The following is a 24,120-nucleotide window of genomic DNA, read 5'->3' as shown; positions in this document are numbered from 1 at the left end:
TTGAGATTTGGACTGTATGCACTGGAGACGAGAATTGAAAATCGATTGTGATTGTGACTTTGAGTTGTGCTTGGGATAATATGTATTTTAATAATGATAATGTTTTAGTTCTCTGTGCACGTGTAAGCAAAATCTTTCTTTAAATCCATACCCTTCACAGTACTACTGCGCACAAGCACATATTTTAACAGAATGTTAAAGTTTGGTTGTCCCCAGGGTCACGGGCGGCACCGTCTCAGCCAGGGTCCGTGATCTTCTGCCAGTGTTCGACCAGCAAGGCTTCACCAAGTTCGCCCCACCAGCATCACGCCTGGTCAAACCAAGATCCAAGTAGACGACCAGTACCTCGCCTGTCATTGCATGATATCCTACGAATCACTGCGAACTGCGCTTTCGTCAGAGTTCGCTTGCCAAGAACATTCTCAGAGCGCTCGCGACAGAATTTAAGCGAAGATTATCATTTTTACAGTAATTAATGTGTCTGACAAATAACATGCAATACAGGAGCTACGATGGAAGAACGCATTGGACAAGGAAATCGAAACGAAATAAATAACAACATTAATATTTCATATTTAGGATGATTGTTTAATACCTACTAATAATGTACATAAACATGTTTCAATATACAATGTATGATTCATTAGAAACCATGTACTTAATCATATGGCAGAAAGTACCGAAATGCATTTAATATTATATTTAACTTAACTAAATAATGTGCCATCACATAGACACTATTTTTATAATCTGTTTTGTTACCAGTTCGTAATAATAATGTTATTTTCTACAGTTTGTTGTTTATTTCAAATATTCCCAAACTCTTTGGTGGTTCACCCATAAATGTTCATTGTGTTACCGATTACATTACAATTATTTAGTTTTTAACTTAAATAAATAATGGCTTTACATAAGTAGCCAAACACTGGCGTCATCTAGCATCTATAGCTTTATAAAGAGTTAAATACTAATTCTAACATTTAAATATTTATTAATAACGTAGATTACAAGAATAATATAAAAATATTTTTGGAAAAGCACCATCGAAACTTTAATACAGATAAACTAGATATAAAAATATTTCAAACATTTTGTGGAATGTTATAAAATCTCTCAAAATATCTCAATCATCCTTACATTCAGGTAAATAAAGTTTATGATAATAATAAAATATGGATTATAATTTTAACTATTCAGAAATCACTTTATGTCTTTTGAAAATATCAAGATGTATGACCATTAATTCATATAATAATTCACTATCTTACTTTCTTAAAGTAGTAATTGTTTAGATACGATAGCAAAGATATTTTATTTGTTAATTACATTGACTACCTAAATATCACAGTCTTTAGCACATCGCTTACAGCGAGCAGCACATTATATTTGTACATTGTTCGTCGTCCTATTTTAATGGCGTGGTCTTATACATTACTAAGGCAAAATACATTCCAAATGTTATCTATACTTTTGGTCCTACAGCTGTCTTCCCGTTCTTGAATCTCTCCTCAATTTCTTGCAAACTCTTTCCTTTAGTTTCTGGCAGTATGAAGTACATTACAGCCGTGCCAATCAGAGCTATAACTCCATAACCGAGGAAAGTTATCACTTCACCAAACGTGCTCATCAATCCTGGCGCAGTTTTGACAACAATGAAAAATGCTACAAATGTCGTCGATGAACTTATACCAGACCCCAAACCTCGGACCTTCGTTGGGAACACTTCTCCGCACATGATCCAAGGCAACGGAACCAATCCTATAGATATAGCACAAATGTAGAACATTAGGAACATTAATGGCATCCATGACATATTTGCAGGCTTCCAATAAAGGAACATTGATAGGCCGACCATCGAGATCGAAGTCCAAATCCCGCTTATGAAACACAGAGGTCGCCTTCCATATTGTTTACATATTACACAAGCGACCACACTCATGACGACTCTCAATGAGTCAATAATTAACATGGCAAGGTAATGGTCGATACCCTTCCCGACGGCCTTCTCAACAATCTCGATGGAATAAAATGCGACCGCGTTCACTCCGGAGAACTGGCACGTGCAGAAGAACAGAATCATAATAACCAAAGGTTTGATCAGTTCAGGGTTCTTGAGGCTCACCAGTTTTTCCTTCCATGTCATTATCGGTGCATTGTCTAAAGCTTTCTTACTGTCAATGAGTCCTTTTAATTCCTTCTTTGCTTCCTCACCGTATCCTCTCAACCAGTAGAAGGCTTTAGCTCCATCTTCTATTCTTCCTTGTGAAATTAACCAGGTTGGACTTTCAGGTACCAAGAATAGAAGTCCAGCGGTGATTACTGGGAATACGGCGCAGATTGAAGCAGTCATTTGCCAACTGAGGAATGTTCCTATGATGTGGGCAACTAATATTCCTAGGGCTATAGCTAATGATACTCCTGCGAGGAAAAATCCTCTGTATTTTGGTTCAGTAGTTTCACCGATGTAGACAGGGATGAGAGGGCCAGATAGACCAGCGCATAGACCGGAGAAGAATCTGCCGATGAGCATGAGGCCGAGGTTGGAGGAGGTGGCGATGAGGATCCACCCGAGTAGGAGAGGGACGCAGGTGATGAAGTGAGACGTCTTTCTTCCAAATTTTTCCATCATCCAGCCGGAGACGAGACACCCTGGAGCCATCGGTAATGCTGCCATAGCCGCTGGAATTAGAAAAACGAGATTGTGAATTTTCAGAAATGTATTTTGATAAAATAAATAGGAAAATTCTTAATAGGTATTTTAAACAATAAAGTTATGTTAATTTCATTAATGTGTTTGAATTATCTATCAGTCGCGCGCGCACCGTCAACCGTGTTGTGTGTCTCTCAGTGGCGGTAGAAAATAATATTCCGCGATGTCGTCTACACTTAAGTGTAATAATTGTAATTTAGTTGTTGATGAAATGTTATCGTACATTCAGAATAAATTATCGTTGATTGATGAAGAAAGTTTAACTAAAATTTGTTTGTCAACATTTACGAGTGTGCAAATTGAAAAATCGAAGTCGTTGTTATTTGAATCTTTGCCTGCGGATCAACGAAAAAAAGCAAGAAAGGGACAAGGCAAAGATAATCGAGTTTTGAACGATATTATCAGTGTGTTCAAAGTGACCGAGCCTGATGTGATGCCTGTGTTTGTGGCTCGTGACTTGGAAAAGCTGCCACCCATAACTTTTGATCATCTTGACGTGTCGAAGTTGCTTAAAGATCTTACGGTTGTTCAGGCCGAAATCAAAAATATCAAGGCATCTTACGTTACCACGGATCAGCTAGAGGAGCTTAAAAAAGACATAAAAAACATTTCCGTGTCTGTTTCACCCCACAATATAAACCGGAAGAGAGGAGCTTGTCGAGATAATGAATCAATATTATTGTCACAACATAGTAGCTCGACGGCGGAGTGTTTAAACAGTCATAATAATAATCAATCGTTAGCGCTAAATAAAAACGAAAGTGAAAGCATAAATAAGGTGGAGGGTATTCAATGCAAAATTATAACAGCTGAGAATATACCCCCGTTGTCAGCGCTTAACTCGTCGCCGCGACCGGCAAACGTTGCGGCGAATGAGTCACTGCAGTTAACTGATAACGGTACATTAGTCGATCAGCTGGGCGACTCGATGGAAGTACAATATAAACAATCGTTTGCGAACTTTGTTACACTGAATCGGCACATGGAAAATGCGGATAATAATAATGAATGGATTGTTGTACGAAATAGAAAACAAAGAATAAAGGAACGTTTTATGGGTAAAATGGGTAATAGTGTTATTGATGCTGGCGAAAAATTCAAACCGGCGGACCGAAAAGTACCTATTTTTATTACGAATGTGCATAAAGATACTGCAGATTTCGACATAGAGAATTATATCTTTAGAAAATCAGCAATCAGCGTTAAGTTGGAGAAAATTAACTTAAGAAAACAAACGGACTATAACGCGTACAAGTTTTTTGTATCGCAATCTGACGTGCATATGTTTTTGAACTCTGAAATGTGGCCAAAGGGGATTATTTTCAGACGTTTCGTGCATTTTCGACCAAGAATTACGAATGTAACTGCTAGCTGCGGTCAGGACGGTCAGATTACATCTAATTAATGGATAGTAACATACACAGATTTGCAACCTTTAACTGTAAGAACATAAAACGATCTGTGAATAATGTTCGAGATATGTGTAAAAGTGTAGACATTATAGCACTACAAGAAACCTGGCTTTTCTCACACGAGTTAACTTACTTAAATTCAATAAGTGATGAATTTAACTGTACGGGAACAACAGCGATGGATACTTCGACTGGTATGTTACAAGGAAGGCCTTATGGTGGCGTAGCTTTACTGTGGAGGCGCAGTATGTATCCCAACGTCACAGTGATACCGTGTGACAACCCGCGTATTAGTGCAATTAAAATAGTGTTGCAAGATAAGAGTTTTTTAGTGTTTAGTGTTTATATGCCTAATGATAAGGCAGTGAATATAGTGGATTTCACGGATGTTCTCAGCTCGGTGAGTGCTATTATAGATATGTACAGTATAGAATGTGTTTATATATTGGGAGATTTTAATGCTCACCCAACAAAACGGTTTTACAGTGAACTGTTAGGTTTTTGTAATGAACAAGAATGGACTTGTATTGACACTGAACTTTTAAGTGTATCATCTAGCACCTATACATTTACCTGTCCAGCTTCTGGTTCAAAAACTTGGCTTGACCACTGTGTGGTCACCAAAGTGGCGGCACAAACTGTTAGTAGGATATATGTTCAATATGATGTGCTATGGTCTGATCACTTCCCTTTGATAATAGAGTGTAAGCTAGATGTAGTTGTACCAAAAAGATGTGTCTCTAGTTTGCCTATAAAAACCAAGGTAATGTGGGGGGACCGAGACGCGGCTCAAATTGAATTATATCATAAGGAATGTAACGAACGATTGAAACTCATAGATTTTCCAAATGAGTTCCAAGATTGTTGTGATAGTAAGTGTACAGATCTTAATCATAGACATATTATAGATCGATTGTATGTACAAATAGTTAATGCTTTGTGTGAGTCTTCAGTTGTCGGACAAGAGGTTAGTAAGCACACTCGAAAGAAAAAAGTTGTTGGATGGAATAAATACGTAGCCGAGGCGCACAGACAGGCCAGAAGTCACTTTGATATGTGGACGTGGTACGGTAGGCCTTCGAGTGGCTATTATTATGACGAAATGTGTAGAACGAGAAGAATTTTCAAATCTCGCTTAAAATGGTGCCAAGATAGACAAGACCAGATAAAAATGGATATTTTGGCATCAAATCACTCGAAAAAGGATTTTCGTGCATTTTGGAAAAACACCAACAATATCAACCACAAATCTGGCCTGCCTGTGTGCATCGAAGGTGTGAGTGATGTTCAGGCGATAGCGGAAATTTTTAAATCTAGATTTGAAGTAAAGTCACCGTTAGGTCCCTCGCGGATGGTGATCAATATTGAGCCTAAAAGTGCTCTGGGAACTAGAATCGTTGCTAAAGACATCAAACAAATCATACAATCTATGTCAAGAGGAAAGTCTCCGGGTCACGATGGGCTTAGTATTGAGCATCTAAGGTTTGCGGGTCCTCACTTGCCGCGTGTGCTTGCTTTATTCTATAACGTGTGTATGAGTCATGCGTATCTACCCCATGACATGTTAAAAACAATAGTTGTGCCAGTAGTTAAGAACAAGACCGGTGACTTAACGGACAAGAATAACTACAGGCCTATTTCTCTGGCCACGGTCGTCTCGAAGGTGCTTGACAGCGTGCTTAATGTACAATTAAATAAGCATATAAAACTGCATGACAATCAGTTCGGATTTAGACCAGGCCTGTCTACAGAAAGTGCTATAATGGGAGTTAAGCACGCTGTGAAGTACTACACAGACCGCAGAACAGCTGTTTACGCATGTTTCCTTGACCTTTCGGGTGCTTTTGATCTGGTTTCCTACGATATTCTCTGGAAAAAACTTAATGACACCCAGTTGCCAACAGAAGTCATTAATATTATTAAATACTGGTATGGAAACCAGATCAACTGCGTCAGATGGGCGGGGTCATATTCTAGTCCTTATGGACTGGAGTGTGGAGTCAGACAGGGGGGACTGAGTTCTCCTACACTGTTCAATTTATATGTTGATCAGCTGATTGTGGAGCTGAGCAGCACCAGAGTTGGATGCTATATAGATGGAATATGTGTAAACAACCTAAGTTATGCTGATGACATGGTGCTGCTCAGTGCTTCAATATGTGGTCTAAGGAGGCTGGTTAGCATTTGTGAGGCCTTTGCCGAGGCACACGGTCTTTTATATAATGTCAAAAAGAGTGTCGTTATGGTGTTTGTGGGTAGAGGAAAAATCTTAGAAACGATACCTCCAGTCAGACTAAGGGGTGTGTGCTTAACTAGGGTACACCAATTTAAGTACCTTGGGCATATATTGACATCTAACATGGCAGATGATGACGATATTGAACGGGAGCGAAGGGCGCTGTCGGTGAGGGCTAATATGATAGTCCGCAGGTTCGCGAGGGCCTCTAGGGATGTCAAAATTACACTTTTTAGAGCCTACTGCACCTCATTTTACACCTGTAGCCTGTGGGTACATTTTACCCAAAAGTCGTACAGCGCCCTTCGCGTCCAGTATAATAATGCGTTCAGGTTGTTGTTGGGGCTGCCTCGCTACTGTAGCGCATCGGGGATGTTCGCTGAAATGAGGGTGGATTGTTTCTATACCATAATGAGAAAAAGATGTGCATCCCTGGTGCGCCGGGTGCGGGCCAGCTCCAATAGCATCCTGGGTATGATTGCTGATAGGCTGGATAGCCATGTACTGAATCGTTGCTCCAGAATCTCATCAGGAATTATTAAGTAATGATTCAGTAATAAAAACTGTCATTATATTATTACCTTTAAACTGTGCTTTACTAACATAGATTTAAGTAAATATTGTTACTAACCCATTGAGTCTTGTTACTTTAAATAAAGATTTATTATTATTATTATGTCTGTTCTTTACATAATCTCGGGACCACAGGGTCCCGGACCTTTGGAAGGCGTACGAGGGGCCGAAGCCAACTCGCAGAGGCCCGTTGAACAATTTTGATCTAAATGTAATGGGACATCAGCCGGCGATTATCCCTGTATGCACTATGGAAGTACACCAAAGGACAATCCCCGGTTGATGCAGGACTATTGTGAGATATGGTAAAAGGAAATTATAGGGATATGGGTGTGGGTGGCTGTGGAATAGTTAACCGGTTAACTATGGGGACTATGGCCCCTGCCCCTGACCAATATTGAAAAATACGGATAAACAGGCAGGGGGTGACTCGCAAACTCAATAGTGGGCCCCCGGAAACGGCCGCTAGCATGTAGCGACAAGGGAAGCAACATCCGTTGAGCTGCTTGAGGAAGGGAGGGCATCCCACGGCTATCAGAGGCAATCCCGGAAGTACGGTCAAGACCCCTACCAGCATCTTACTGGGATACGTCCTTCCCCCAAGTGGAGCTGAAGGCAACTCCACTCTTGCGAATCTCCACTCAAACCAGCCGGTTAAGGCAAGAGTGAGGTAGGAGAGGCCACTCCGGATAGTCACGAGTACCAACCGGAGTTAAAAAGTAGGGCCTCTCCCGGGAGTCAGGTCCGTGGGGTCGCCACTGCCCAACAGCTCGCCACAAGCTGCCTTGCGGACTTATTATTATTATTATTATTATTATACGCTATAAATAACCAATTCGTATGGAACATTCATGAAAAATTTCACAGAAAAATAAAATACAATTATAATTTTTCATCTTTTAAGGCAACAGGAACATTGGATGCTTACCTATCCATGAAGTGGTGTCTTCATCAGAAGGTATGGGTCCAGGGTTGCTTTTCAGCTGAGGTAGCAGAATTGCGGAGTAACCTGATGTCAAGCCACTGACGAAGGTCATGAGGATTGGAGCTGTTGCTGCCAAAGTCTGGAACGGACATTTACTTCTTAGAATAGACGATGAAGATGACGAGGAGTAAATACTTGTCATTACAAGAAAATGGCAGAATTTGTCAAAGGAATCTAGAGTCTATGTTCTATGTTCTAGCCTAAATAAAAAATTTGAAGAGGTTCGTTTACTTGTTGATGGTAATAAAATAACATCAATGAATCGTGACGAGCACAATTCCAGACTCCGTGCCACTACTGAGAAATTTTCGAAAAACCGGAAAACGCCCAGTAATATTTTGGCCGAATCGGGAATCGAACCCGAGAGCCCTTGTTCGGCAGTCGCACTTGCGACCACTCGAACGACGAGGCAGTCAGTCAGTTATAAGGTAGAATAATTAAAAAATAAAATTACCTGTTTCCATAAAGGTGAGAAGCGTGCTACGGTTTGTGTCTCCGCCAGAAGGGTGGCTTCCTTCTTTTCAGATCCAAGAGTTAATCCTAATGAGGAATTAGTCATCTGAATATTCTGCAGGTAGTGAGAACTTCTCCTAGAAAATCTCTTCTCTTCTTTTTTCTCATCTTCATTTTTATTCTCATAAGTATCTTTGCCTAAATTTTCGTTGCCTAGTTTAGTTCCATCGTTTGTTTCTTTATAATCATTCTTATCATTTGTGGTACCATCAGCTGGCTTGCCTACATTAGTTTCAAATTCTTTATTTACCTTGTTATCATTCTGAGTAGCATTTTTATTGCCTATGTCATTTTGCGCGCTATTTTCTTCAAAACTGCTTGATGTGTCACTGAGCAAATCTTGTTCGTCAATTGTTTTACCTTGTGAATCTTTATCGCTTGCTCCTACCGCCATACTCGTTCTGCAAACATTAATAGTTATCAATATACTTGCTTGTCGAATGCATTGCCTATCAAGAAGTTTTTATCTGTCATTGTAAACGTATATATTTGTTTAATGTCTGTTATCTGAAGTGGTTGTCGTCTGCCGCATCTACTGTTACATTTTACAAAGTAACACTTGTTCTCTTATTCAATCTGTTTTGCAATAATAATGATGCCTTTGATTTCGATTGGCGACCAATCTGTTTTGGACTTGCTAACTGCGCAGATGATATTATCTTTGTATCTGTATGTTGCATAAAAGTTATAGGTTTGGCTGTTTTAAAATATAATTGCACTTTTAATTCTATTTATATTAGTTATGCTTTACCCGGGGAAAGAACGTCCTGTTGTTTTTTTATGGATTAGGGGGCAAAGACGGGTCACCTGATGGTAAGCGATCAGTATCGCCAATGGATACCCGCAACACCAGAGGAGTAATGAAACCCAAATGGGTTTGCAGCTATCATATACGTCATCGATAACGCATTAGTAAATCAATTTCATAAATATTGAAACCATTTCATACATCATTTATTTGTTTATTTTGCGGTAGAAACACGAGACTTGGTTTTTTTACGGGAAATTCCACAGCGGTAGCTGTTTTTTTGGACTTAAATCGTTTAGCATCATGCAGATCTATATTTTCCACTAGTATCGGAATATTTATGATAGTAAACACGATTAATGTGAGAATTTGCACGTGGTAAGCAATTACTTGCGTGAAAACAATGAAGTGACGAGTCGTATGCACTGGACGAACGTGGTTTGGTTTTTTATTGATAGGTGTTAAGTCGTTAATGGAGCGATTGTATCTATTTACTGCGTTTACAATGTAATACTTCTTTTCTTTTTTCAATATTTATTTTCTGTATCGTTCTCTGTATTTATGCATTTTTAATGAGGGTTAAATAGACTAAACATTTTTTTAATCCAGTTATAATGTCACTTGGACTTTGATATTGATGAGAATTTACTTTGTTTAGGACTATGATTTATTCCAGACATCGCCACGCCTGGTCTCTTTCCTGTTTTAGCTGACGACCACCCGACAAATTGAGTGCTACTTTTTTGAGGTGGGAAAATCATTGGCTTCTTCCACCTTGGGCGAGGCGAGCGGGAGTGTCGGTCTCTTACTGAATAAAAACAACTCCGTTCCTACTCCTGCTTTATACGAGCCGAAGCCCAGGTAAACCCACTAAAACCAAAATAAATTTAGTACCTACTATTGTCGTATGTAATCGAATACGGTTAGTTACTTACATAATGTGCCCAAAACAAATCTAGTTAAATCAAAAGCACACCAATTAAGACACACCCGTCCAAACCTCAGTGTTACATGTCACATTAATTAACTTTGGCTACACACATGGCTAAAAACAAAACCAGCATATCTTGACCTCGCTTTATATGACCGCTCCGTATATTAACAGGTCAGGTTACACTGGTTGTATAGTTTGATGTGTAGTTTGTATCAGATAACTCAGGTCAAAGAGGTTATATGACGTTTTCTTTATATGTTTACAATATTATCAATAAACATTAATTGTTTTAGGATCCCGTGACTTTTATCTCTGAACTGATTAGTTAATTGACGCAGTCGTTACAGTGATTGATGCACGGCACGCGTTCGATTATCGGATCATCAAGTGTTTGTGAGAAAAAGTTGGCTATTGACACCTTTTTTTTGCTTTGCACGAGGAAGGTAGTTTTTGTACATAGTTGCAAGTTGTTTATTTATTATAGAAGTAGATAGAGTAGCACATTTTTTGACGAATTGTATGCTTAATGTGTTTTATGTGAGCTATAGGAGGTTAAGTGGTCGTCATCAAACATAATTTTGATTGTATAAACTCCGTAATTTAAAACAAAATTTCAGAAATCAATACTGCCTCTTTCATCTAGTTATTGCAAGTACGACTGCTGGGTCGGGTGTCGTGGGTTCGATTTCCTGGTCGGGCTAATAATATTGGGTTTTTTCGGTTTTTCAAAAATTTCTCAGTAGTAGCACGGAGTCTGGGATTTTTATAACGCAAGAAATGCAGTTCAATAAAGATAAAAAATGCATATCTTATCTTATTAAAATTGACGTTTGAGAGTGCGGTCTTACCCGAGGCCTTGACATAGAGTGTATGTCGTCGTGCCTTCGATCACAAATCTTATCGAACGAAGATTTAATTTACCTTGACAGTAAAGTTGGGAATTAGTTTTCTAATAGCTAAAAATATCATTATTTTATATCCTTTTGTGACATAATCTAGATGTGATGAGAACATAGGTTTATTATTAGATCGAATTGTAACTGTTTAGGTGCTCATAAAGTAATACAATACCAGTTTACCATGAACTCGCTTTATATCATCTTTTCGTTCATTCAAAGGTCAATTTATACTGGTGATTGTAGCTTGATTATACATTCAAAAGAGTTGTTTTTTTCCTTAACAACAGCAGCAAACAATTGGAAATCTTGATCTGTGATAAACAGAATCGAACATAGAATACTAAATTGTATCTATTTTCGTATACTTGGCTAGATTTACGCGGTGACATATTGTGGGAACTAAAATGTACGGAACAGCATATCAATGTATATCAATCCATTTTGTAAGTAAAAGGATTTTCAACCTTACGACTCTTGTTATACAGTTGAGAATTGCCTGATGATATTTGGCAATTGAGTATAGCTTGTTGTGCTTGTGTTATACCTATGTTTGCAGTTAAAATATTCTGTACCAGCGGTGTAATGGTACCAACTACAAATGGTAGCTGGAACTAACTGTACGTTAAAAGTTCGATCAATAAGCTTAACAATATTTAGTGTTTTGGCAAGTGCTTTCTAGTTACATCATCAGTATTTATCCCCTTATGCGATTGGTTACGCGAAGCTGCAACTTCAGTTACCGGTCTCCCCAATCCCCAGACCCCTCAATGGCGACGCAGGTGTGCTCCTGGGTGTTTTAGTGAGTATGCCTTCTCCCGGAGGGTCACACGGGAGGATGATACATAAGGTATTTTTCCCAGGGCCAACAAAAAAGGTTGGAACAGGAGCAGGAACAGGGTGGCTACAGTCAATAAGACACTCTCGCCGCAGCCAAAGCAGGAGAAGCATCTGGATGATTTTGCCCCCTCAAAAAAATATAAATAATATTTTGAGAAGATGAATTATTGTACGGCAAATTGCAGTAGATAGCAAATGTATTTCCGCGGCAATACATTTATTGCCGTAAACCATAGTTTATTCAAAAAGACCGTCTAATTACCGTAGAATATGGCAATTGCTGTAGCAATAGCAATTCTGGTTAAGAACGAGGTTCTCATTTCAGTTGACATATTTAAAGTTTAAATAAATTATTGAGAGCACGTTTACAAGAGATACGATAGAAATTGTTAAACATATAGGTAACGGATCGGATGTGAGTCATAAAGTAGGCGTATCACCAGAACTGTACCATATGTGGTCCAAAGTCCCAATGCTTCGTGGAAATGAGGTAAAGTCATCTGTAGCGCATTGATAATTGGGATGATTTTGTCATTTATAAAATAATTAATAATATCTTTCGATGTATTTAATCAGGTTATCCACACTGAATTTTCTATCTTGAAAATCTACCTATGAAGACTTAAATGGAACTTGTTTTCTTAAGGAGGAAAAAACATCCGATCTCTTCTGCCGCATTGGGTGAGGGGAGAGGTAGTGTCTCCTGCTTTGAGCCAGAGCCCCAGTAATCTGCTATGTTGTCCGCAGCTTCGGACTTGAATGTAACTTAACATTTGTTTTCAAATGGGATAGAGAACTGGTATTTGCAGAAGACTAGGTGTTCCTTATTGTTCATTATGGTGGTGTGGTTTTATTGAGTTAAGAATACGTTTAAAATCCTAATCTCCGCAAAAAACCTAGGCGTTTTGCGAAAGTTAGGCCTCAAAAAAAAAGGTATAGGGTCTGCCCATCCTTTAGAAAATTTCATTTAAGTAAGCGATGCCACATACCTATTGGTTACTTATTTAGTAACCCATTTACCTATTTGAAGTGTACAATGTACATGTCTGACTGACACCAATACAGTTCACTGATATGCCTACTCCGTGTTTGTATTCGATAATTACTAGTTTGTCGTACATTACATATACATATATGTAGGTACATAATAGACTTATAATTACTATACTTTTTACGTTACTTTGCTCATTTAAATTTTAAATTAAGATTTCAGTAACATATTATTATAAGAGAGGGCCTTGTTACCAAGATCGGTTAAACTATAAAGGATTTCTATATTAACAGCCTTCTGTTAATTTGGAAATCCATAATAACCTCGAATTTTGGAACATTTTGTAGATTGTCATATACTCATCACTAGCCCCTAACATAGATTCAAAATTCAAATTCCAAACTTGGATCACTGTGACCACACTGTGGCGACACATGACAAGTGACAGATAACAGAAGCAAATCAACGGATGACGTCATAAATCCTACACCTCACATGTGTAATTACATCACATCGGGGCTACCAGTTAAGGGAACAGAGAGTTTCCTAAGAAAAGGAGGACCCTCTTAACTAAATGTCAATCATTTAGTTATGTTGTCAAAATGATAAGTATCTGAAGTAAGGGTGTGGCGTTTAGGCTGTTACTTGGTACTTTCTCTCCGATTACTTGTTTCGTAACACATCAATTAATGAATGTTAATAATACTCACTGATCTTGTGAATGAACTTCCTGCGATAGTATATACTATGAAGGTAATATAAAAGATGGCGGTTAGAGAAACCAGTTTGTCAATCAAAGTGAGCGTATTTTACGATTGAGATATGCTGATACCTATTTGACAAGAAAACAGGAACTCATAAATTGTAGAAGATTTTTTTACCGCACTGGATTTCACTGTTCATGGTTATATGTTCTGTAGATGTCTCATAAAAAAATTAAGAACTTTTGATGGGAGTATTTTGTACTGTTTTGTAAAACTACTAAAATACACATAGATACTGTTTAAATGCATATTTGAATGATTTTATAACAACAACTTTAAATAACCCTTCCTTGGCAGTCGGGTAATGATTTTATTAAAACAAGATACATACATTAAAATGAAAGTCATATCAAAATTAGACATACGGCCGCACTCAGAGTCATTTAATAAACTTAACCCAGTCCTCAGCAATTTATTTTCGGAACAAAATCGTTACTGAGGAATAGTCAAAAGTCTATAATGATTCATCACTCTTCAACTATCAAATAGCAACAATGATCTTAATAAAACAGTTTCATCACAGAACGATCGAGATTTATACCAATCGACAAGAGATGAATTGATAGAATTTGTGATAAAAATGATTTATTTGCATTATCTCTGAACGCAATCGGTTGCGTCAAAATAGGTAATAGCGAAGTGTAACACATTTCCTAACATTGTAACACTGTTGTAACAATATTGAGTAAACGAAGTAACTAAGTATATTCAGCATTTACTTAGGAAACCATTTGCCTTTTATTTAGTGAAAGGGTAGCCGATTTAATAGACCACGGAAATTGTACAATATGTCATGAGGTAGTATTCGGAGATTATATTTATAACGTGTCATTAACGACAATATAATTATAAGCCCCAGGTGTGGCTTGAAACTAGTCGAGATATTTTTTTTTTAAATAAAGCTTTTTTTTTTAATAAAACCTTGCTCCACACTAGGATTTTCTACTGTGTAGTGGGTGCGTTTACAAACATACAAGTTCACATATACATGACACCCAGACCAGAAACAACAATTTGTGGATCACACAAAGAGTTGTTCCGTGCGGGAATCGGACCCGCTACCCGTTACGCGGCAGCCACCGCACCAACCATATAGTCAATTTTATAGATGGACCCTATCTCTAATGTTATGTTAATATTATTTATTTTCCATTAACTCTGCTTAAGTATTTTCTATGACGAAGCATTTAGGAGACCCGTATGAAGGTCTTAACCTTTACAAATGGTTGCCAAGCGAGAATAAAAAAAAAAACATACCGAAAGAAATGAGTTCATTGACTTCATATCTACGTACCTATTTAAAATATCTACGATTATGTGTCTACCTTGATTCTTTTACGTGAATTTATTACGTGATTCCTGATGTGTTTAGTCGTAGGTAGGTAGGTAGGTAGGTGCTATTTATTTATTTATTATGAAAGATACTGAAAAAAATATTAGCAGGCAAATACCGAGGTTTTCTCTTCTCTTGAAACTGAATATCAGTATTTAATTTTCAAGAAATCTTGTTAATTCTTCAAAATAACTCGGTTTCATACAATTATATGTATAACTCAAAACTATTTAGCATATTGTATCTTTTAAATATTTTCATAATTTACATAGTCACATAAAAACAACCCGGAAATATTGTACAAACAAAAGATTTTATTTGGGAATCGAATCAGAGTTCTTTTCTGACACTAATAGTTCAGTCACAAGTTTATATGTTTTAGCACTTTTAGCATTAATTTGGTTAGTATACAGATCTGGCCTAAATATTTTGGAAAATGATCTCAATAGGTCTGGCTTAAGTATTACCTAAGTATCATGAACGTAACATCGTGCGTTATTAATCTCCGAAGGGGTAAGCAGAGGCGTATATAATTACAATTGTAACACCCACTTTTCTCCAGTCATTATCCTATTGTTTCACACCGGACTTTGTAATACATATTACGAAGAAATTATCGATAATACTCCAATAACACTTTGTGCCCGTCCCGCTAATTCGAACCTGCGACTTCTCGACAATAAAGCTTCGAGCTAAACTACTCATTGTTTTATGCGAAAGTTTATGAGTTTGTTTGTTACTCAATCACGTCAAAACGGCTAAAGGGATCGGGATGAAATTTGGAACAGGGGTACATTATAGTCTGGAATAACACATGCTTTTTATCCTACGATACCGGTGGCTAAGTCGCTGCCATAAGCTAGTATGTATTCTAATATTTTTTTTATGGTATAAACTGGTAAACGAGCACACGAATCATCTGATGGCCAGCAATCGGTACCGCCCATGGACACTTGCCTTTTGCGGGTTAGGAATTTAGGGGTTGTCGGGGAAACGGGGTTTGGGAAGATTGAGGGTAATTGGGACTCCAGCAACCTCACTGACACAACGAAACACAACGCAAGCGTTGTTTCACGTTGGTTTTCTGCTCGGCCGTGGTATCACTCCGGTCGAGCCGGCCCATTAAAGCCGAAGCATGGCTCTCCCACATAAATTATAACAACAACTAACATACTTTCGCATTTAAAAATAAAGTAAAGGGATATCGTTTCAATGAACCGCGTAACCTTGGGGGGATGGCAGATTGCCAAAGTTTACGACTTACGAGTCACTATACGGATGAACACGGCACACCGATGTATGTATGTATGTACGTAGACGTCAAAACAGCTGTTCCGATACTTTCTTAAAGTAATTCCTTACTGCTTGAATGAGTATTGAGTATACGTTATTGTTTTGTTTTGTAATATTACGCCTGTAGTTTGATGCAGGGGTAGACAGAGATGCACATATCAAACTTATAATATTATAAATGTGAAAGTTTGTTTGTTTGAATTTTTGTCTGTCAATCACGCTGAAACTACTACTCTTCTAGCCGAAGCCCCTTTAGTTGGTTAGGTAAGCCGGAGCCTCCGGATCAGGCATCAGCCCTACTGGGCCCCATCTGTGGTGGTCTGATGGCCATTTGAGTCGCGTGCGGGACGCGACGCGCTGTACCACCAGGTTCAGTTCTAGTCGGGCGGCGAGCTACCCATGCTAACTGTCCGCAGGCCCGTGCTTACAGTGGTCGGAGCTCCCTTAGAGCCGGGGATCTCATCCCTTAGCTAAGATATGTTACACTTAACGACATTTAGGTTTCGCCAACCTATATTATGACACTTAACACTTTGGGCGCCGTGGTGGTCACCGGTGACCGACGTTAATGGGAGATTTGCCTTCAACAATTTTCTATTGGCTGTCAAAGACTTAACAGAACAAGTAAGGGGTTAGTTAAGCTACTTCCTAAACAACTCTTACTTAAGATAGGTATAGTTTAGGTTATAAAAATGGCCATAAGAATAAATTACTAAAGTTAATTCACAAAACGTGTGTACACACGTGTTTAAAGGAATTTGATTGAGTTAACGTAGTAACAGTTGAGTTTCTGGCCGGTCCCTTGGCAACGGCTGCCAACGTCCGCCTTCCGTCTCCAACTGGTACAACTGGTCCAAATTGGCAAATAAATACTACGGTACCAACTACTATTACTACAATACTTTAACATGATTCACTAATAAATACCTAAGAGGAAAATGCGTTGTTTACATTTTTTTTGATGTGTGATGGCAGGTTAATTTTATTTAGTTTGTTTACTTAATTAAGAAATATAAATACTAGGTATTTAGATATATCTACATTAATTATGGTATTTGTATTATATTATTCCAATATGCATTAATATTGTCATTATTAACCGAACTCAATGAAACATCTACCAACCCGCATTGAGCAAGCGTGGTTATTAATGCTCAAACCTTCTCCGTGTGAGAAGAGCCTTTTCAGCAGTGGCTACTTGTAAACAGGCTGTTGATATTTGTACAGAATAAAAATATTTAGTGATTGTCAAAAACAAAGATCGATCCGTAAATTTCAGATCAAGAACAGTTCTATTTACGATCGTAAGAGGTTTTTGTATAATTTGTAGATTATGGAAAAGCTATAAAAATAAATAAAAATGTTTGACAAATATTAGTTTTTATGAATTCCTACCTCCTCGGCACTTTTCAAAAAATGCCAACAAATGAGTGATTGCATAAATGACATAATGTCTTCAAAAACAAAACTATCTCAGACATTAGCTCGCTAATAATACTGAAACTGTAAGCTGTAAGCTTTCAGTGCTGTCATGGTCGGGGTCACACAGAAATAACGTCAGCAGGGAACAAACTGCCAGTATTGTGATAAAACAGCTGTTTTGAAGAAAATTGAGTAATGTTTGAGTAAATTACTATGTGTACACTGTAATTGAGTACTTGATTTGACCGTAGATTCTGAAGTGGTTGTAGGTGGCAGTGGGATATTTTTGGTTTTTTGGTAATGTGTTTCCGTAATAACACGGAGTTTGGAAAGATGCAATATGGCAATACTATTACCCCTTGTTCTTGCAGTGGGTTTAACTGGGCTTCGGCTCGAAAAGCAGGAATAGGAACGGGAATGGTTTTGTAGTCAGCAAGAGTCGGGAGAAGTCATTGGATGATTTTCTCCCTCGAAAAAATTACGATTAGGTTATGATCAATGAACGCTGTGAGAAGATCAGTACAAAATTTAATTTAAAATATATTTTACCATCTTGTCACCTACCTGTCTAATATTACACATCCATATATGTTGAGGAAAGACACAAAAAATAAAACATTACGATCTTTTAATTATTATGTTATCGGCTTGCTCATGCAACTTTTTGTCGAGTAACTCGATTAGTTTCAAGCCATGCTAGAGGCTCATATTCATGAGCATGTTGCGTAATGCTGCTCATGAATATGAGCCTCTAGCATGGCTTGAAACTAGTCGAGTTCCTCGTCAAAACGTTGCGTGACTACCCCTGATAACATAATAATTAATTTAGTATGTCTCACGAAAGTTACAATAAAATTATTATGATCTTTTTATACTACTTCATTATGACCCCGATACCAACCGGGTTTTGATGGAAGACTTATATTAAACACATTTCTTCTTTAATGATTGAACGTTTGACCGCGCTGTCTTGGATCCGTGCCATACTCCTACTGAACTAAAGGTCCCCTTTGCTAGAAATTTCTTGTTTGTTGTGGATGCAAGATGGTTAAAAATAAATTATTTTGACTTTGATTTGGCTCGTGTGTTTATTTATAGTAATTTGTCGGACAAAAGATAATGATATAAGGCATAAATAAACAGAGTATTGTTCAAAAATCCTAATCGGTGAGTTGCCTTTGTGACTCCTTTTTAACACCCAATCGGATTATACAAGTCATAAATTATTAATGCCAGTTTGGGGTCATGTAGAAAAGAGGAAAATTTTGTTGTTTACACTCGTCTATAAAATATTATGTCCATAAAAAAGTAAAATGAAAAAAACGCATGCGTAAAGAATATTCGCGAAGATAATGATTGACGATTCCAATATTTAAATAATTACATTATAAAAATAATGTGTTTAAATATTTACCTTCACTAATATTTTACTTGGACACGCGTGACGAGGCGTACGCGCAAATTTTTACGCGAATTACATCACAAATGACGCGTAGCTACGAGGTTTTGGTATGTTACGGAGAAAAAAATAATAATGTAAGCGTGTTAAAAATCGTATAATTCTTGTTTTTATCATTCCCTAGAAATTAAAAATAATTTCTTTGGGCCTATACTTCCGAAGTTGCAGACTGCCTAGTGGGTAACTGGGGCTCCGGCTCGAAGCACGAGTAGGAATGGGTTGGTTTTTAGTCAGTAAGAGTCTGACACTCACTCTCACCTCACCCAAGGCGGGAGAAGAAAAAAAAGTGAAAGTAGCTATCGCTCAAAGCACAAGTAACATACATACAGATATTATTGTATATCTATTTGTATATTATATTAGATGTCTACCGACCCAATTTTAGCCCGCGAACAAAATATGTTAACTCTAACTACAATTTTAAGAATCAGGTAAGGTCACAGACCTTAAGTAATAAACTAATGATATAAACAAACCAGATAATGATGTAAGGATTTCTACAATTTCGCTATAAAACATCTGCCTTATCTCATTTAACACAAACTACACTTGGGAGCAAAGAAACGGAGCCACTAGTGTTTTATTTTCATTTTAAAGAAACCTATAAAAGCATTATTCGTTTGTTTTACAACAAAATACTCTTATTGTAAAGGTAATCAAAGAAAACCGATGTGAAACAACGCTTGCGTTGTGTGAGTGAAGTGCCGGAGGCCCAATTACCCTTCTTCTTAATTCCCCAATCTCAAATTCCCTAACAACGCTTAAATTCCTAACCCCGAAAGGCCTAGCAACGCATTTGTAACGCCTTTGGTGTTTCAGGTGTCCATGGGTGGTGGTGATTGCTTACCATCAGGTGATTTGTAGGCTCATTTACCATTTATACCATAAAAAAAATCAAATTGCTCTTTCTACTACGACGTACGTTACCAAATTAAAAGATATTTTTCAGAAAATATTTATAAAGAAAAGATAAAACGCTAGTGGCTCCGTTTCTTTGCTCCCAAATGTATTAAGTCTTATCTCAAATAAAACATAGTATAATAATACAATGACAGTTACTAGTAATATTTATCACATTTTTAATTTGAATTGGGTCAACATGTAACACGCAATTATGATCACATTAAACTCGTGTGATATTCAATTTGTTAGTGCTTATCATCATAATATAATTAAGTAAATTGTTACAGGTTAGTAGTAAATATCTAAGAAAAAAAAACGAGGTCAGTAGAAGCCAAAACATTAAAAAAAATGTTTGTTTGTAAATTTGTAAGTGCAATGCGCAAAAAGTGCTGTATAAAATAGGATGCGACTTGCTAACTTTAATTTAAATTATTGTCTATATTTTTTTTTTGTATTTATCGAAGTCAAGGGCAACAATTAGGAGAGATATGTAAAACCTAATTGATTTTCAGTAAATTACGTATTTATTATGTAAATTCGGACCCAAATTACATATATATGTATATAGGTTTATAGGTATGTAGTGTATTATGTAGAAATGTTGTGAAAATTTATTGAATTTTTATTTTTTATCGCAACTATTGCAATTATTATCGTTTGTAACAGTTTACTTAAAAATTACGTTATCTAGTACATAATTTTGTTTAAAAAATTAACCCATTTTTTGTACATCGAGTTTAAATTGACACACTTGTACATTGTTTCTAGTTCTCATCCAGGGTCAGGCAAAGTATTATTGTATTTTTGCATTTCGAAATTTTTATTGCAGTAAGTTCGAAGTCTGAAGTCTAATGTTCAATGTCATTAAGTGCGTGCGAATCTCGAAAACGGCTGGGCCAAATTGGATAATCTTTTTCATTGTATCGATACTACTGTCCTATAGAATAAATACATATTTAGATATTTTTTCTTGGATACTTGCATAGGAAAATAGTTAAAATCATCCGATCTAAACCAGTTACATTTCTTTGTCTCTCAGACTTTTGATTTTCAACTTTCTCCTCAAACAATTAAGGTTGATTTTCGATTACATCATACAGTTTGACCCTTTGCTATACATACTGGTCATTGTTTGTTTAACTTTGTATGTATGTTAGTTTGTCACATAATTAAGTAAAGTGTAACTTGACCTGCATCTTGCTACTATGTAGTTACTGATAGTAAGGGCAGTCAACTCGAGTGGCCGGCTCGTACTGTTCGCCTTTTGTTTTTGTCAGTTCAAACTTGGTTTTAGTTCGGTCACAGCTTAGTTTATTGAAAGCAAATTTTGTGTTTCAATCGGCAGAATTGTTAACTTTTGGTTGAGGATAATGACGCCGTTAACATTTTGTGTTTTTTTCGGAAAATCACCCTCAAACTTGTTGTTAGGCCAACTACATATATTATGAGTATTCTCGAAAAACCCGTAACAATACGGTAGTTAACAACTAGTCAAATTCAATACTTTTATCGAAATGTCAAAAACGATGCTTTTGTAAGAGATCGCTAAGTACTTGTGACGTCATCAAATTTTTGCGTCAAATAGCATAATTTTCTTACAAATGTACTTTGTGTAAGAAAATGTACTTATATCGTCAAACTAATATATGAAAGTTCGATTATTTTGGAATATTTTATTGTATTGAATAAACATAGAAAGTACTTATAACTTGAAAAAGTCATATTGTTACTTGCCGGTGCGGGTTTCGAACCCGCACTCTCATGGATGAGAAGCGGGTGTCTTAAGCCTTCGGCCTCCGGGCCACCACGACTTCCTACGCATTAATAACACATTGCAAAATATTTATGTGATAAATAATTAATTTTCGAGGGTAGAACAAATAAATCACAAAAATAATATTGTAGCATTTAACTACAGATTTCACATGACCTTACAGGTTTGGAAATAATACTATTTACCTACTTATATCTTTTATAATTTCAGTTAAACAGTTTAAAAACAATAATTATACATATACCTTAATTTACTTGGAAATAAATTGGATACTCGTACGATCATACAAATTGCATTATTGCAACAGAGCACGCAATTATGATGGCGAAATGTGCATCAATCAAGACTCGAATGATAGTTCAGGTGAATATGAATTTAAATTTAAATAATTTATATGTACACTACTCATATACAAGTACTTATATATTAAGTTTTTCGAAAGAGATCTATGGTCATTCATATTAATATTGATTATTTATATTTTATATATTTTTATTTTCTCTATTTTAATTTTATAAGGTATTGAGTAGTGCAATTTGTTTGTAGTTACCATTTCAATTAAATAAATAAATAAACTTTATAAAATATGTTCTTAACTTCAGTTAACAGTCGATACTAGCTTCTGTCAGCGACTTCGCTCATATTCCCTCGGGATAAAAAGTATCCTATCACCTCATACCCTGTCTGTATACTAAATTTCATCAAAATCCGTTCAGTAGTTTCAGCGTGATTGAAGGACAAAATCCCAACAAACTTTCACATTTATACTATTTGTGTGATTATGCTAATAACTGAAGATCGAATATTAAATAGCAATACGGTGGACAATTTTGAAATGCATTTAGATTTAATGCAACATTCATTATAGGATAAATCCCAATACTTTATAAATTAACTTTACAAAAGTAAGATTGTTTGTTAACTCTTTACGCTTTATTTACCTGACCCATTGTATTGAACTGCACACAATCGATCTACCACGTTAAACGCCACGTGGTTCACCAGTGACCGATGTTCAAAGAAGGAATTCCCTTCAAAAATTTTATATCGGCAATCAACAGCAGCAGTTCGAAAAGCAAGAGAAAGAACGGGGGTGGTTTTTAATGAGTAAAAGTCTGACCTGTCTCGTCTCGACCAAGGCGGAAGAAGTCATTTGATGGCTTTCCCCTCTCAAAAAAACAAAAATATCACCGGGTTTATAACCGATCGAAATCTAAAATCTGTGAATCGATCTCGATTTTTCACCGAAACACCATACAACTACACAGTAATATCAAAAAAATCGATCTTAACGCACAATATTAAGATTGGTACTATGATTGTTGTTTTTTTTTTTGGAAATTTCAACCATTAGTTAGTTGTTAATATGGAAAAAGACATGCATAGGTTAAAAGTTCTATCATATAAAAGAGAAATCTTTATAATCTATACAATGTCTTAGAACGGACGCTACAGAGATGTTAGTTTCTAGAAATTACAGTATAAGCAGAGAGATACGCGTTTAGTATTCAAGTGCAGCTTACTTTGAAGCTTAAGAGTCTAGAATTCTCTTTAAGATTGTACCTAGGTTATATAAATGGTTTTGCTGAATTAAGCTGACTTGCTAACGTTGTAAAGAGATAGATTTTCGTTTTTTTTTTCGTTGATGTGTGAAGAAATTAATTTTGTTATAAGTTTCTATCGGCTTACTCACGTAACTGTTTGTCAAACAGAGAAGAAAATATTTAAATGTAATTCTCGGATTTAATAATAAATCATTTAAAGTCATGATCAATAATTTGATGATAAATGAAAATTATTTATTTTGATGAGTATAAAATTTTCAAGACTTTTTATACGGTGTATGAAAGGTTTAACGCATAATCCACATTGATAACAAGGTGCAAAGCTTTTCAGCAAATAATGGGTTACTAAAATTCAAGTACTGTACTACAGAACAATATTAAAAGTATTATTCCCACGCACATTTATTTAAAAAAATTCAATAATAAATTCACAATAACAACACAAGACTTACAAGTCATCGGGACGTCACAATGAAACGAAACGAAACGAAACACACTTCCAGAAAAAAAAGAAAACAAATTAAAAAAAAACAAGAAAAATTAAAAATTAAACCTACCAGTATTATAAACACTGCACTTGGAATAGAAAAACAATAAAATTTTCTTTCAAAAAGAGAACACTATGCGTTCGCGTAGTAATTCGGGAGTGCGTATAGTTGCGACGTACGATTGCGACGCGACTGGTGCGGTGGCGGTACGACATATAACTGGCGCTTAGAACGCGCGTACTCGCTAGATAGCCCTAGCGGTGCAGCGAACGGCTGGCGCT

At 36.6% G+C, this 24,120-nt stretch overlaps 2 protein-coding genes across 6 annotated transcripts in view; one reads left to right on the top strand and one right to left on the bottom strand.

Moving 5' to 3' along the window:
- Nucleotides 1-792, top strand: part of LOC118280672 (uncharacterized) — a 5,524-nt gene extending 4,732 nt beyond the window's left edge. For 2 of the 4 annotated variants that reach the window (XM_035600962.2, XM_035600964.2), the window contains exon 5: nucleotides 202-792. In XM_035600962.2, coding sequence (XP_035456855.2) covers nucleotides 202-334 — 133 coding nt within the window. In that variant the 3' untranslated portion in view covers nucleotides 335-792. The remainder of the gene's footprint in view (nucleotides 1-201) is intronic. The other 2 variants (XM_035600963.2, XM_035600965.2) reach the window with 1 other exon arrangement.
- Nucleotides 568-24,120, bottom strand: LOC118280671 (facilitated trehalose transporter Tret1). Of its 2 annotated transcripts, none has more exons than XM_035600961.2 (4): nucleotides 23,909-24,120; nucleotides 8,371-8,830; nucleotides 7,860-7,995; nucleotides 568-2,679 (listed from the first exon to the last, which is right to left on the bottom strand). In XM_035600961.2, exons 2-4 carry the CDS (start codon nucleotides 8,821-8,823, stop codon nucleotides 1,463-1,465), a joined length of 1,806 nt encoding a protein of 601 aa, XP_035456854.2. In that variant the 5' UTR covers nucleotides 8,824-8,830; nucleotides 23,909-24,120; the 3' UTR covers nucleotides 568-1,462. The 2 variants fall into 2 exon arrangements, with proteins under 2 accessions (XP_035456854.2, XP_050555203.1); XM_050699246.1 differs by having other exon boundaries at nucleotides 23,804-24,072.

Source organism: Spodoptera frugiperda, chromosome 16 (assembly GCF_023101765.2).
Source record: "Spodoptera frugiperda isolate SF20-4 chromosome 16, AGI-APGP_CSIRO_Sfru_2.0, whole genome shotgun sequence".
NCBI classification, from domain to species: domain Eukaryota; kingdom Metazoa; phylum Arthropoda; class Insecta; order Lepidoptera; family Noctuidae; genus Spodoptera; species Spodoptera frugiperda.
Note: the sequence above shows the minus strand (reverse complement) of the source record. Positions and strands in the feature narration are given on the sequence as shown.

What these genes read in the sequence shown, in the direction of transcription:
- LOC118280671 (XM_035600961.2), bottom strand. Translation starts at nt 8,823, where the DNA reads ATGGCGGTAGGAGCAAGCGATAAAGATTCACAAGGTAAAACAATTGAC. An exon ending in TCTCACCTTTATGGAAACAG is followed by an intron (nt 7,996 to 8,370) that starts GTAATTTTATTT and finishes TGTCCGTTCCAG; the next exon opens with ACTTTGGCAGCAACAGCTCC. An exon ending in AGACACCACTTCATGGATAG is followed by an intron (nt 2,680 to 7,859) that starts GTAAGCATCCAA and finishes TTCTAATTCCAG; the next exon opens with CGGCTATGGCAGCATTACCG.